General features: G+C 41.6%; 1 protein-coding gene across 11 annotated transcripts in view; it reads left to right on the plus strand.

Moving 5' to 3' along the window:
• rap1gapa (RAP1 GTPase activating protein a) overlaps window positions 1–14,910 on the plus strand; it is a 732,526-nt gene that overhangs the window by 620,607 nt on the left and 97,009 nt on the right. The window contains exon 1 of one of the 11 annotated variants that reach the window (XM_041206496.1): window positions 11,234–11,480. The exons of the other annotated variants lie outside the window; for them this stretch is intronic. Within the exon in view, the coding sequence (XP_041062430.1) occupies window positions 11,436–11,480 (45 nt within the window). The 5' untranslated portion in view covers window positions 11,234–11,435. Of the gene's footprint in view, window positions 1–11,233; window positions 11,481–14,910 lie in introns of those variants that run through there. 11 annotated transcript variants of the gene reach the window in all.

Below are 14,910 nucleotides of genomic sequence, written 5' to 3' on the forward strand. Positions count from 1 at the left end.
ATTAGTTGGAAGCAAGCCCAGGAAGATGTAAATTTTCCTGGATCTGCCTACTGTCTAAGGGTAAAGCTGCTTATTAGAATAACAAGGGTTACTTAAATGAAAACTCCACCATTCATAACAAGATGAATGGCCTATAATTGTATTAACATTGAATGGAGCCAAGTCTGTTTTGAAATGTGTGTTGGCTTTGTTAAGAATATTATGGGCCGAATTTTCCGTTCCCCAGGCGGGCGTGCACTTGACCCGATTGGGCGTAAAATCACGCAAGATGATGTTGGGCAAGCGTCCCAATGTCATCACAAAATTGCGCAATATTTCGCTCAGTGGGCATGCGCAGCAATCAAAAGCATGCCCAACGACAATTAAACCCATTAACGCGCAATTGAACGCGATTTTTTTGTGGCCCGTTCAACCTTGTGGTTGGTGGACAGGCCAATCGGCCAGGCGGCCTTTACATTTCTCATGAAACCTCATCCAAGGGCGGGGTGAAATTTCCATTCGGAGATCAAATACAAAGAAATGTTCGGGGACAGCATTTTTTATGAGGTACGCTTTCGGGTGCTCGATTGTGCTGCATGGATATTTTTTTGCAGCTTTTTTTGTGCTTTCTTTTATTATTTGCAGGTCTCTTGCAGCTCCCATCCACGCCCGCAGTGACATCGTCACCCGCCCTCCCACCCTGGCAGTGCTGAGCTGTTTAATGCTGGCTGGCCGTACACTGGCCAGCTAGCGTGAAGTCGTGGTCAGGGGCCTGTTTCCCAGCCGCTCCCAACCAGGGAAAAATTCAGGCCTGTGGGATTTTGAAGCCAAGATTGTAATGAAATTTCTTAAGCTTCCCGTAGCGAGTGTGTTTAAATTCTGTTGCTGGATGAGAAGGGAGGTTACTGTTGTTGCTGCAAGTTATTTACTAAATAATTGCCCGTAGAGAAGGGGTCACTGAGCAATGATGAAAGGGAACCCCAGTCCCATCGTTGCTGAAGGCAATTGTTGTATCCTCTTGTGCCCTGGTTACTCCGAACAAATTGGAACTTAAAAGGAGATTTTTGACCCATTGATGAACTGACAGGCCTTCCCAATGGACAGAAGTCTTTTCTTTTGGCCCAGAAGAGGCGATGAACACATGGCTCAGACTTTACTGATGTATAATTATATTAATACTTTTAAAATTAATTTGTTTAATTATTAAGCAAATGGCTGGTGAGGTGCCAGTCTCTACAAAATGAAAATTGTCTTAAGTGCTCTTGTGCTCAAGGGCAGAACACAGCTTAGCTCCGTAGTTAAGCAGCCTGAGGGCTCTCATTGTTTCGACGCATAGGTGAGGAATGGTCACTTGAGTGAATTATTGGAGAGCTGGCAGCACCAATGAAAATGTCACCCAGTGAGTGAGCACCCTATAGCAGGGAAGGCAAAGAAAAATTTGACTTGCCCAGGTTCATAGAAACAAGAATAGACCATTCAGCCCCCTGCCATTTGACGAGCTCATGGCTGATTTGTATCTTGATTCTCTTTTTTCAAACCCCATGACTCCCCTTACCCATCAAAAATCTACCAATCTCAGTCTTCAAACTTTTAGTTGACCCCCAGCATCCACAACCTCCTGGGGGACAGTTTCAGATTTCCACCAGCCTCTATCCAAGCATAATCTGCCATTTTCAAGTTGCTAATCCCAATGTGATGATTGTTGCTGCATTTCCTGAGGACCATAAATGGATTCCATAAGGCAAGGATTATTGTCTTCATCTCTTGTCACTTTAACAATTGACCATTTTGCTTTTAATTGGAAAAACTTACTAAATAATTGATGAAAATGCATTTCTTGGCATAATATGCTTTTAAATTTGTAAACGTGGTCAGAATATGATACTGCATTTGAATTTCATTTTTATATGAATCAATTTTTAATTGAAAAATATATCTGCAGAAAGGCAATGGCTTATCAAGTTGGTGAATGCATTTCCACAGTAAACTGCAAAGTAAGTTGGAACAACCATCTTGTTGAACAAAGCAAGTAGTTTAAAAAAAAAGTTCCTTCAGTTTCCATGGCAACTACTCAAATTTAAAAGTCTTACAGATTAGTTTGATTTATACTATTTTTTCCTCTTGAGTGCAACCTGTTCCTTTGGTTAGATCTTCCCTGTTATTACTGTAAATATCTTCTTTATACTATTTTCATTCTTTGCTCTCCAAGGTTAGTTTCTGTTTAAGAGCTTCCTTTATACCTTGGCATCTTGTTCCAGCCAGTTTTCTCCCCTGCACCTCACCCAACTGATGATCGTTATCAACGTGAGAGGAGATTGTGAACACAAATGTTGCACGAGGGTCATCATATTCATTACGTGACAACTGAACATGATTCTGCTCTCGCCTGATGCCGCCACATGAATTTTCCACCAAGACGAGAGATTGGGAGAGGAGCCTGGGAATGGCCAGGGGAACTGTATGGCTAAGTTCCTGCTGCTATCCTGACTAAAGTCAGCTGTCTTAATGCAGATAACAAACATTTCCTGGTGAATGGGTTGATGGATATGCAAATAGATTAAGTGTCTATTTGCATGAACTCATGAAGAGGTCACTGTGAAGAAGCATAGCACTCTACCAGCAGCCAGTGAAAGCTCATTGAGGTCATTCTGCAGGGAGCAGCATTCACAGGGAGTGAAGATCAGAGAAAGGGGGCAGGAATCATAGCTGCAGTGTTATATTTCAAACATCTATCTTTTGAAAGCATGATTGCACATTTACCCTTGCATTTCTTATTTTTTTAATAATAAAAATCAGCTACACCAATGTTGTTTTCTGGTGGTTGCTATTTGCCTAGTGATTTGACCTTGCAAATAGGATTTAAGCTGCTGTTGTGTATAACTGATATACCCAGTTGTTGGCTATTATTGCGGAAGCATTCTCTTCACTGCTTTCAGGAAAATATATTTTTGGCACCTGTTGAACTGACACCTCCTTCCATCATTTGCATATCCCAATTATTTTCCTGGGGATGTTCTGTGCTGTGTACTTCGATGCTGGTGACTGTTTGATAAACGACAGCTCACTGACTTATGAATTTAGATGAGTTTTAGGTTTTGCATGCTTAGAGACCAGAAATAGGCTTTCCATGAAACCCCTGGAGTTACAAGTTTAAAATAATCCTTCAGCGCCTTTTAATTTCCTGCAGTTCTGTACAAGTTCCTCATGAATTTTCATGTTCTACAGGGAAAAGACTAGATAAAGAAAAAATGTCTAAATGTATTTAACATCCCAGAAAAGGTGTTTTTTTTAAATGATTCTGAAATGTAACCTGACTAAATATGATGAAACACCTTTAAAATATTCCTTCCTTCCTTGTCTCATCTATAGGGCATCAGTTGTGGGAATCATTTGAATGTTACTTTATCCAAGGTATCTATTGGGGGGTAATGATGGAAAATGGTCAATATTCACCATCATTGCTTTATTGAAACTGACAGAAGCTTCAGGGAGCTGGACATGTGCAGAATAACGTGGAAATCCAAGAGTTGCCATCAGTGAGTCTACCCTCCTCTAGAGGATGAGCTGCAGCTGTTCCCAAAGACTGCAAACCCTTAACAACCATGAATCAAAGAGAACTTCCACTTTTACTCTGTTAGTTTCGCTGTAAGAATCCCTGGAAAAGTTGCACCTTGTTGAATGAGGTGTAACTGGGTCTTAACAGTATACTAACTTCATAATTACAGCTATATACCCTCACTGCCACCAAGAAGCTAATTTTATATTTATGGAATGTCAATTTTACCATAATGATAACATTTACATATTTTTGAAGCTAATTTTATATTTATGGAATGTCAATTTTACCATAATGATAACATTTACATATTTTTGAAATCATAGTTCTTTTTCTTTCTCTTTTTAAGACTATTATCTTTATTTTAACTTCTATCCAAATACAGTCATAAATTTATCCTACTATTTGAAAATTTAAATTAAAAGTGAAAGATTTTAAGTGTTTTTAACTTCTGGTTTGCTGTGTCTGAATACTCCAATGATTGGCTGTTTACCTGCTTACTGACTCATTGCTGCTACACACAAGGACATGCACTTGGCACCAAAGATAAACTGTTCTCAGGACAGGGGAAAAGCACAGAAACCTAAACGTATCACTAGATCTTTGTGAGCAACTTGTTTCAGAGTTAGCTGCCTATGTCCTTGCTTCAACTTCGCTTGCAAAATCCAGACCAATAGGTTTTTGTAATAATGATAGAAAACATTTCTATCACAGTCAGTAGATTCTCAATCTGTGACAGCAATCTGAATTTAACAAGCAGACAGACTAGCTGAAACATGGAATCTCGCTCAGTTTTAAACTTCAGTGGGAAGGAAAACACAGAAGCCAGGAAGCAATGAGAAGTTCGACAGGAGAAGCAGTTCTATAAAAACCCAGTGCAACTTGGTGGCTTTAATTGCCTCATACCAGGAAACTATACATACTGTGGGAAGGTAAGTGGAGGGATTGGGGGTGGTGGGGGGGGGGGGGGGTGGTGCTGCTCACTCCTAGCTGTCACTTTCCCTAATAATTTGCATCAATGAAATGTAATCCCTCTCCAAGTTATATCAGGCATTCTGAAAGGGAAATGTACCTGTGGGGTTTTTTTAGTGCAATAAATAGAAGCTGACAATTTTTTTTCTTCAGTTAAACCATTCAAAAGTGAATGTTACACATTCTTTCTCTCTCTCTCTCTCTCTTCTCCCTCACAAGTTATTACAAATTCAGTCCTGTCATGGGTTGTTTGGCATCAGCAGATCCTGTAAATGGATCGTACCCTTTACATGCTAGAGTAGGCTGTCATGGCTCAATATGAACATACACAAAGCATAACCTAGAAGTGTGACATCAGACATGCACTTTGTGATCTGAAGCAGATACCTGTGCTTTTAATAAGGGTCCCTACATGCTTCCCCAACCTCTCTGAAAGCAAAGGAAAAAATACTTGGTAACTCAAAGCCCGATACAAATCGGTAAGCTGTTTTATTTCACAACATGAACGTACAGATCAACAACCATGTTTGGATTTACTGCATTCAGCCAGTTCAACTTGTTTTTATGTATAACTATGAAAGTCTTGTAAGATAATGAACCTGTCATGTGTTCCCACACCTGTGATTCAACAGGAGCAAAGAAGCCTGCCTGGTGAGATGTGGGATGAAATAGCGGTCAGTGCGTTTTGGGGGGGAAAGAAATTGAAAGACAGACTTGCATTTATATAGCATGGTGGCAGAACAGCCCAAAGCATTTCACAGCCAGTGAAAAGCTTTTGAAATGTACTCACTGTTGTGGGAAATGCAGCAACCAATTAATGCAGAGCAAGCCCCCACAAACAGCACTGAGCCGATGATCTGTTTTTGTGATGTTGATTGAGATATCGATTATAGCCCTGCTCTTCTTCGAAATAGTGCAATGGGATCTTTTATATCCACTTGTGAAAGCCCACAGGGTGTGGGTTTAATATCTTACCTGAAAGACAGCACCTCCTACAGTGCAGCACTTTTTCAGTACTGCATTGAGAGTGTCAGTTTTGATGGTCCTGGAGCTGAACTATTACAAGCTAATTTAGGCTGTTGCATCTTGCAAAGAGGAAGAGTGAGCCAGAGAATGACTTTTTATCATGTTTGTAAAACCAGAGTGTCAAGAATCAGTGATGGATGCTTTCACGTCTTACTTATAGCACAGTTGCAACTTGTTCAGTGTAAGAATCTTGAGTCTCAACATACGGCAACCTACCAGGCCAGGGAACATGCACAGAACAATTCCAAAAAAGCTGGCAACATTTGAAGCATATGTCAAGAACATGCACACTATCCTAAAATCCAATGTAATAAAGGAACTCAACTTATTCAGTTGCCTGAAGAAGTGGCTCTGATTGCTGGCCTTTATTCAGGGTTGTTTTTCAATTATATGCTTCAAATGTTGCCAGCTTTTTTGGAATTGTTCTATGCATGTTCCCTGGCCTGGTAGGTTGCCGTATGTTGAGACTCAAGATTCTTACACTGAACAAGTTGCAACTGTGCTATAAGTAAGACGTGAAAGCATCCATCACTGATCTTTGATGCCATCTCCATCTTACAGATTTCTGAAGGAGTTACTCCTTGATAGTTACCTGAGATTCATTCAGTCACCTCTCTTGTGAAGGTACAACTTATGCATCAATGTGATCAAACTATAGAGGGATGCCTGAGATTCAACACTTGGATAGAAATGAAGTAGTGCTTTGATGTGGCAGATGATGTGTGCCAAGTGGACCAAACCCACAAGGGAAACTAGGCCACGCTATCACAACGATTTTGCAATTTGTATTTATTACGAGAAGATTTGGGCACTGAATTCAGAAGTAAAGAGTCCACTAACACCTTTTAAAGATTTTAAAAGTTAAATTAAAACACTTATTAACAAAAGAAAAGGTTTCAAGCACATACAAGATTACAGTTACATAATATTATAACAAGTCCCAAACCCCCTAGTTAACTAACTCCCAACACTCGCTTTAAGGCAACAGTCCAAAATAGATTTTAAATTTAAATAGCAAGCCAGCAAATTTACCACAGCACCTACTTGACAGTGGAATTCCAAAGGCTTTTCTCCAACTTTAGTTAGTGGACACAGCAGACTTTTGCAAATACGGCAGGGGGCTTCTCTGAGTCTGTTTTATATGCTCCTTTTTGTTCTGAAATGGCCCCCAACATCACCTTCCTTCTTTCTTTCTGTATGTTTCTCTCTCTCTAATCTGTAAATTACATTGTTTTATATGCCTTTGGAAATGAGCTTTTCCCATAATGTAAAAATCTTTCATGTTGCCAATATGGTCAATACCTGTGGGAAAAATAAACATCATAACCTCGTTCTGTTTATCTTTTTGGTTGTAAACGCCCTATCTTCCCTTTGAAATCTAAACAACACCTTCACTTATCTAAAAATGCAAATTTCCTGCACACGTCATCTAAGCCCTCATCCATGTTTACTCATTAACATTTCATATGCCCTTTGCCCCGAAATCCTTCTGATAATTTCAAGTTGCAGCATTGGAGAAAGTGCAGATGTTTATGAGAATGGTTCCAGGGATGAGAAACTTCAGTTTTGAGGAAAGATTGGAGAAATTGGGGCTGTTTTCCTTGGAGAGGAGAAGGCTAAGAGGAGACTTGGTAGAAGTTTTCAAAATCATGAGGGGTCTGGACAGAGTAAATGGGGAGAAACTGTTCCCACTCGTAAATGGATTGAGAATCAAAGGGCACAGTTTTTAAAGTGTTTTGCAAAAGAAGCAAGTGCGAGGTGAGAAAAAACTTTTTCACCCAGTGAGTAGTTAGGGTTTGGAATGCGCTGCCTGGAAGTGTGGTGGAGGCAGGTTTGATTGAGGCATTCAGGACGGCATTGGATGATTATTTAAATTGAAACAACGTGCAGGGTTACGGGGAAAAGGCAGGAGATTGGCACTAAGTTAAAATGCTCAGAGAGCCGGTGCAGACATGATGGGCCGAATGGCCTCCTTCTGCAAATTCTGTGCCCTGACTCTAATTTAATTAAATCAAACAAAGCCATCTACACTCACACCCATGCACCTACTTTACAATAAACCACAGTAATGTTATGAAACCTATTATGGTTTTGTGACAGTAGGTTAATCGGCATAAGATATTTCAGGAGCCCTGGGTACTCTTGCTTTTTCTTCCATTAATGCAACTAATGGAATTTTGAAATTAGCTTCAACTTAAGTCCTGTATCTGCATTCCTTTGTAACGACTACTTTTTGAGTATCCTAAGTAAAGCCATTGGTTTCAGTTTTCATAGGGCAGGATTTTGCCTATGGTGGGACTACTCAGTGGGGGCAGTCAGGAAGCCGCCTTGTGCCCGCGATCGGCACCGCACTGTGATTTTACAGGGTTGGACCAGTTAAAGCATGCCCAGCCTGGAATGTGAGCGGCAGCACAGAGCGCTGTCTGTGTGGGGAGGGGGGAAGAGTGCGAGCAGGCCTAGCATTAACCTCACGCTCGCACGCGAGAGAGCACTTCAATCTCCCTCAGACACTGAGCTGCCTCGGGGAGATGAAGTGCTGTTTTTAAAAAAAAGTAATGAACAAAATTAAAATGTCATAAAACATATCCCCTTGTGGCTGTGTCACATGAACAGGGACGTGTTTTTAATCAAGTGTAAAATTTTAATTTCGTTTGCTTTATGAAACCTGATCCTGCCCGTGGATGAGGTTCCCTAAAAGGTGCAAAGGCCGCTTGGCATTTTCATCTGCCCGCCAACCATAATGTTGGGTGGGCAGCGTAAATTTGAATTTAATTACCTTTTTAATGGCCTTAATCGGCCTTTTAGTTGTCGGCGGGTGCGCTGCCAACTCTGGCGTGCACCCACCAAACGAAGAATCGCGGGACTACGCACTGACATCAGGATGCTCGCCCAACATCATCGCACGTCATTTTACACACAGCCAGCATCAGGTGCATGCCCACCCACCAAGCCCAATGTGCTGCCCATAGGAAACCCACCTGAATTGCAAAATGTGACCAAAGAATACAAAATATTGATAAAATTGACAATGTCCTCATTAAATAACTAAACATACCCACTTCACACCCATGTGACCACACATAAAAGGCCCAGTCTCTGCTTGGAGGCTTGAATCAATTGTATGGTCGATGAGATCCAACTGGCCTTATGCAGGTTGCTCGAAGCATCTTTTCTTTGTGGATGAGGGACAACATTGTCCTTCTCTGATTCCTCAGCAGATTAAACTATGCTTGTTATGCAAGTGAGCATATTGTTACCTAAAGTGTCGGGAAGAAATTAACCTGTTTCTGAACTGAAAGAAAGTGCTTGATGTTAAATAGCTGAGTGTGTAGTAGATACTGGGCTAGGTGGGGAGAAACAGTAAGGTATGAAATTACTTGGCTAAATAAAATTATTAATTGCAATTGTGGTGGCAATTTTTCTGGTAACTAAAAATATGGGAAATACACAGCAAGTCAGCAAACTTTCCTGATATTTATATCCACAAATATCTGGTGATAGCCTTGGAAATGTTCTCTGCATCCTCTCCAGTTCTGGGATATCCGTTTTTGATCTTATGGTTTACAGAGTGCGTGCAGTACTCTTAAGTCTAACCGAGATTCGATACAGATTTAGCATAACTTCTCTTACTTTTCACTTCTATCCTTCTACAAATAAAGCTTGGTGCTTGATTAGCTTTTTTTATGACCTTGCTCACATGTGATGCAATATTTATTATTGCTCTATTTGTCCCCTGAGATCCCTCTGTTTCTCTACCCCACCTAGACTTGCATCTTCCAAGTAATGTGACCTCCCTTATTTTTCCTCCCAAAATGGACTACCTCACATTCATTTGTGTTGAATTCCATTTGGCAATTATTTGCCCATTCTGCAAGTTTATTAATGTCCTCCTGTAATTTATTTCAGTCCTCCTCAGTGTTGACTTCTTGTGGTTTGGCACGTTTAAGTGCAAGTTGTGCACTTGCATGTCACAGCACTGTGTGTCATTAGATGGATTGCCTTGAATCCTAGGGCAAATTTTTGTAGGTGACATTCGTTCACAATGTGGTTAACAAGCTGGGGCTGTCTGTGAAATTCCATTTGTGAAGGAGCTGTGCTGTCCTTATATGGAGAGTTGAGAGTAGATCACTGTTTCTGAGGAAGTTTGAACCCTAGAGGCTCTACTGTGGGATCACTCACCGGATCTTTGGTGGTCTTGTGTCAGTCCAGAAGTGTGCCATTTGCCCTTTTTGGCAAAGCCTGCATCACTCAAAGCATTCGAAGAGCTCCAGAGAGGTTTGCATGATTTGAGTTGCTGGGTTCTGAAGGTTTTCATAGATTGGCAGTTCTGGATTGGCTTCAATGCAGTCAAACTCTTTAAGCATTTTTGCCTTCTGGTATATGTCAGGAGGTGGGATATTAGGCAGACTGGACAGATTCTTGACTATCCTCCCCAAATTCGTGTCAATTGCAAAGTTAGAAAATGGTGTTTAATGATTTGGATTTAAATTGTGAACAGCGATGGTCCCAGCACTGATCCTTGTAGAATGCCACTTTCCACCTTTTGCCACTCTGAATAATGACTCTTTACTCCCACCCAATGCTTCCTGTCCTTAGTCCAGCTAGCGATCTGTTCTGCCACTGAATTATCCTGACTCCACATTCACTGGCTTAATCCATTAGTCCGCCATGGGTATTTTATGAAATTCTTTTGAAATTCCAGATAAATTACCGCCATTGTATTACCACCATCTTGCCTCTCTCTACAACCTCCTCAAAAAATTCAACAAGGTTGATCAAGCAAGATTTCCCCTTTTGAAATCCATGCTGACTATTCATTATGTTATTTTTCTTTTCTGTAAGAGTTGTGTAAGGTACCTGTTGGAGTTAAGAACAACTACTGGTATTTATATAGCACCTTTTAATGTAATAAAATAACCCTCGAGCTTCACAGGAGAATTATGAAGCAAAATCTGACACCGAGCCACATAAGGAGATATTAGAGCAGATGGTCAAAGGCTTGCTCAAAGAGAGAGATTTTAAACAACGTCTTAAAGGAACAAAAAGAATTAGGGAGGCAGAGGGTAAGAAGTTAACAACCTGGAAGTTGCTGTGCACAGGTTGTCCCCTTCAAGATGTAGCATGTGCAGGGTCATGCAAATGAATGTAAAGGCACCAAACATTTAAATGGACTGCAGCGAAACTGTGGGTTGTGGAGTTGGAAGAGATTACAGAGATAAGGAGGGACCAGACCATTGAGATTTGAAAGCAAGGAACAAAGAATTTTAAAATCAAGGCATTGCTTAACTGGGAACTGGTGTAGATCAGTGAGCACAGGAGTGATGGGTGAATGGGATTTTGGTGCATGTTAGGATATGGATAGCAGAGTTTGAGATGATCTCAAGTTTGCCAAAGATGGAATATGGGAGACCACCAGGGGTGCATTGGAATAGCCAAGCCTAGAAATAACGAAGATCACCAATGCTTTAAAATGTTCCAGTAAAACGTTTGGGGCTACATTTAGTGAAGAGATAAAGGTTTAACTTTGTCACAGGCTTTCACATATTTGTGAAAAAAATGAGTCTTGTAGCTTGCTCATAGCTTTCTTTGTGTCTGCTTTAAAGAACTATTGTTGCAACATGCTGTCATTTGCCTGGTCTTGCACAGTCAGTCTGCTGTTCTGGCGAGGAGCCAGCAGTTCCACACACTGATCCAGTTCGAGATGGCAAACGCACACAACTATTGGCACATTCTGCCCGAGCAGGGAGGAAAAAGTTCAAACTTACAAGCATAAGGAAGAAGAAATGGTCATCTGTCCTACTCTGCTCTAGCATGCTAGATATGCTTGTTGTAAGAAAGAATAGTTAGACTTTCCAGATCAGTTAACATGCCTTAAAATCAACTGCTGCAGCTGAGTACAGACATGGAGAGGACAGCTAGCTCTCAGTTCCTACACTGGACTGATGATGTGAGTAGACCCTGAAAATATGAGTAGCTTTCAATCATTAACTCTCTGCCTGTTTACTTATAAAAAGTGTAATTGAAGATAGGTAGTTATATTCTTTGGATGCATTTGAAGAAGCATTTTGTGTGCTTACCTGCTGTTGTTGTTCTATCCTTAGCTTTTGTCTTGACTGCATTGAAAGTTAATAGCCAGGCATGTTATTTTCTGCAATAACGCAGCTGAAAGATGTCGCGTTATTTATAAAGGATCAGTGTTGAAATGTGTGTTCTGTGGAAAAAAATCCCAACTGCAGTTTAAGGACTTCTGAAAACATGAATCCAATTACAAAGGAAAATTATAAGCTATTGTGCTGAATTTCTATACAAGTGGCATTTTTTAGGTTTCTGATGTCTGTAGTTAATCTCTTGTAATATATAATCCAACCAAAAACACTTACTCGATGAAAAATTACAGTTTAAAAGGCAGAAAAGTCTAAGGGACTAGTAAAACATTCAAATATTCAAATCTCCACCACAAAAATAGACAAGATATCTTCCAGTTTTGTAAAGTATCTGCACACAGTCAAGCTTCACTTGCCATTCCAGGTCCCCTCCCTTCACAGTGGTGACCATATCTTTCTATTATCTTTCTCACATTCAGTGGGGAATTGCTACTCCTGCCTGAGTGTTATAATCTCCCATGTTTTCCATTGTGTCGGATGTCTATTGAGACAGCTCTGTCACAACATTCAACACAATCTCAACTGAAACAATTAACTGACCTTTCACTGATGTTGCATATGATCAAAATTGAAGGGTTGTAGTGAGGGTTGAAGCATCTTCTTACTTGATGGTACATACTAGCTCACACTCACCCAAACTCACACTCACCCAAATAGGATGAAACAGAATGGAGGATTATAAATGGCAAACAAAATACATCAATGGCCCAGATCTTCCATTCTCTGGATGGTCATACCCTGGAGGTACTCCAGAGGATACACTGCAGCACCTCCGATGTCCCCGCACACTGACAACATGGGAATTGCCCAGGAAACTCCAACTTCTGTTCAGCAATTACCCTGCTTCTGGAACCCTCTGAAGCTCTGATTTCAAGGTAGAGACTTTGGATGGTTCTGACTTACTTAGCAGAATAGGAACCCAGGAAAAGTTAGAAGGATTAAAACCAGTTCTAACAGCTGGGTAACAATGTAATGACCTCACTGGGCCCCTGACTAGACCCCCTGACCACCTGACTAGACCACCCTCCCCACTCCCAACTCTCCCTCGACTACCCTCCTGACCCCCAACTGCCCTCACAACCCCCCTGACCAGCTGACTACCCCCCCCCCCCCCCGTACGCCCAACTAACTCTCCCGTCCCCTGACTACTCCCCCAGTCCCCGACTATCCTGACCTGCAGCCTCCCACTGCCAACCCACCCTACCCCCTCACTCACTCACTTTTCACACTCCCCTTCTCTCCAGCTTGTCAAAGTGGCTTTGGGACATTTAAACTTACCTGAATGCAGCAGCTAGTGCCGTAAAAAGGGGCATAACATCGCTTCCCCCGATCGTCCTACACTACGAGGGAAGAAGTCCGAGAACACATACGCTCCATGATGGTGATTTCTACTCCACAGAAAATTTGGCCCAATGTCTTGTGGTCAGCCCGAGACAAAACAATAGTCTCCCTCTTTTAGCCCATGTTTGTTGTTTTATTCCTCCACTGATTTGCCCCCAGTTTCCAAGTTCCTCTCCTGTTGACTCTGCAGGATTTGTTCACACTCTTATCTCACCCAAGAAGTTGCTTTTCACATGTGAACAACTGAATCATGATGCCCGATTATAGACCATGGAGATCCTCACAGCCCAATCGGATTCTGTCCTCATGCAGCAGTGGCATCCATAACCCTTTCAGGAGAGAAAATGGAGGAGGTCTTTCCCAAGCTGCTCCAGACCTGTTAGACTGACCTCAGTAGTAGGAAAAATGCTAGAATCTATTAGAAAGGATGTGATAAATGGATTCTTGGATAATCATGATCTGATTGGGCATAGTCAGCATGGGAATGGGAAATCATGTTTGATGAACCTGTTGGAGTTTTTGAGGATGTTACTAACAGAATTGATAAAGGAGAGCCAATTTAAGTAGAATACTAGGATTTTCAGAAGGCTTTTGATAAAATGCCCCACAGGAGGTTGTTTAGCAAAATTAAAGCACATGGGATAGGAGGTAATATACTGGCATGGATTAAGGATTGGTTAATAGGCAGAAAACAGAGATTAGGAATAAACAGGTCATTCTTGCAATGGCAGACTGTGATTAGTGGGGTGCTGCAAAGGTCAGCACTTGGGCCCCAGCTATTCACAATATATATCAACGATTCAGATGTGGGGGACCAAATGCAATATTTCCAAGTTCGTGGATGATACAAAGCTGAGCAGGAATGTGTGTTGTGAGGAAGGTGTAAAGTGTCTACAGGAGGATTTGGACAGACTTAGTAAATGGGCAAGAACATGGCAGATGGAATATAATGTGGAAAATTGTGAGGTTATCCACTTTGATAGAAGGAACAGATGTACAGAGTATTTCCTAAAGGGCAAGAGATTAGAAAGTGTAGATGTACAAAGGGACTTGGGTATCCTTGTCCATAACTCTCTGAAAGCTAACATGCAGGTGCAGCAAGCAATTAGGAAGGCTAATGGAATGTTAACTTTTATCGCAAGAGGATTTGAGTACAGGAGTAATGAAATTTTGCTTCAATTGAATAGAAGCTTGGTTAGACCTCACCTGGAGTACTGTGTGGAGTTTTGGTCCCTTTTTTTTATTCACTCATGGGATGTGGGCTTCGCTGGCTGGGCCAGCATTTATTGCCCACCCCTAGTGTCCTTGAGAAGGTGGTGGTGAGCTGCCTTCTTGAACTGCTGCAGTCCATGTGGTGTAGGTACACCCACAGTGCTGTTAGGAAGGGAGTTCCAGGATTTTGACCCAGCGACAGTGAAGGAACAGCGATATATTTCCAAGTCAGGATGGTGAGTGACTTGGAGGGGAACTTGCAGGTGGTGGTGTTCCCACCTATCTGCTGCCCTTGTAGATGGTAGTGGTTGTGGGTTTGGAAGGTGCTGTCAAAGGAGCCTTGGTGAATTTCTGCAGTGCATCTTGTAGATGGTACACACTGCTGCTACTGTGCGTCGGTGGTGAAAGGATTGAATAGTTTGTGGATGGGGAGCCAATCAAGTGGGGCTGTTTTGTCCTGGATAGTGTCAAGCTTCTTGAGTGTTGTGGGAGCTGCACTCATCCAGGCAAGTGGAGAGTATTCCATCACACTCCTGACTTGTGCCTTGTAGATGGTGGACAGGCTTTGGGGAGTCAAGAAGTGGGTTACTCATTGCAGGATTCCTAGCCTCTGACCTGCTCTTGTAGCCACAGTATTTATATGGCTAGTCCAGCTTAGTT

The sequence above is a fragment of the Carcharodon carcharias genome, chromosome 15 (assembly GCF_017639515.1).
Source record: "Carcharodon carcharias isolate sCarCar2 chromosome 15, sCarCar2.pri, whole genome shotgun sequence".
In the NCBI taxonomy this organism is placed as follows: Eukaryota; Metazoa; Chordata; class Chondrichthyes; order Lamniformes; family Lamnidae; genus Carcharodon; species Carcharodon carcharias.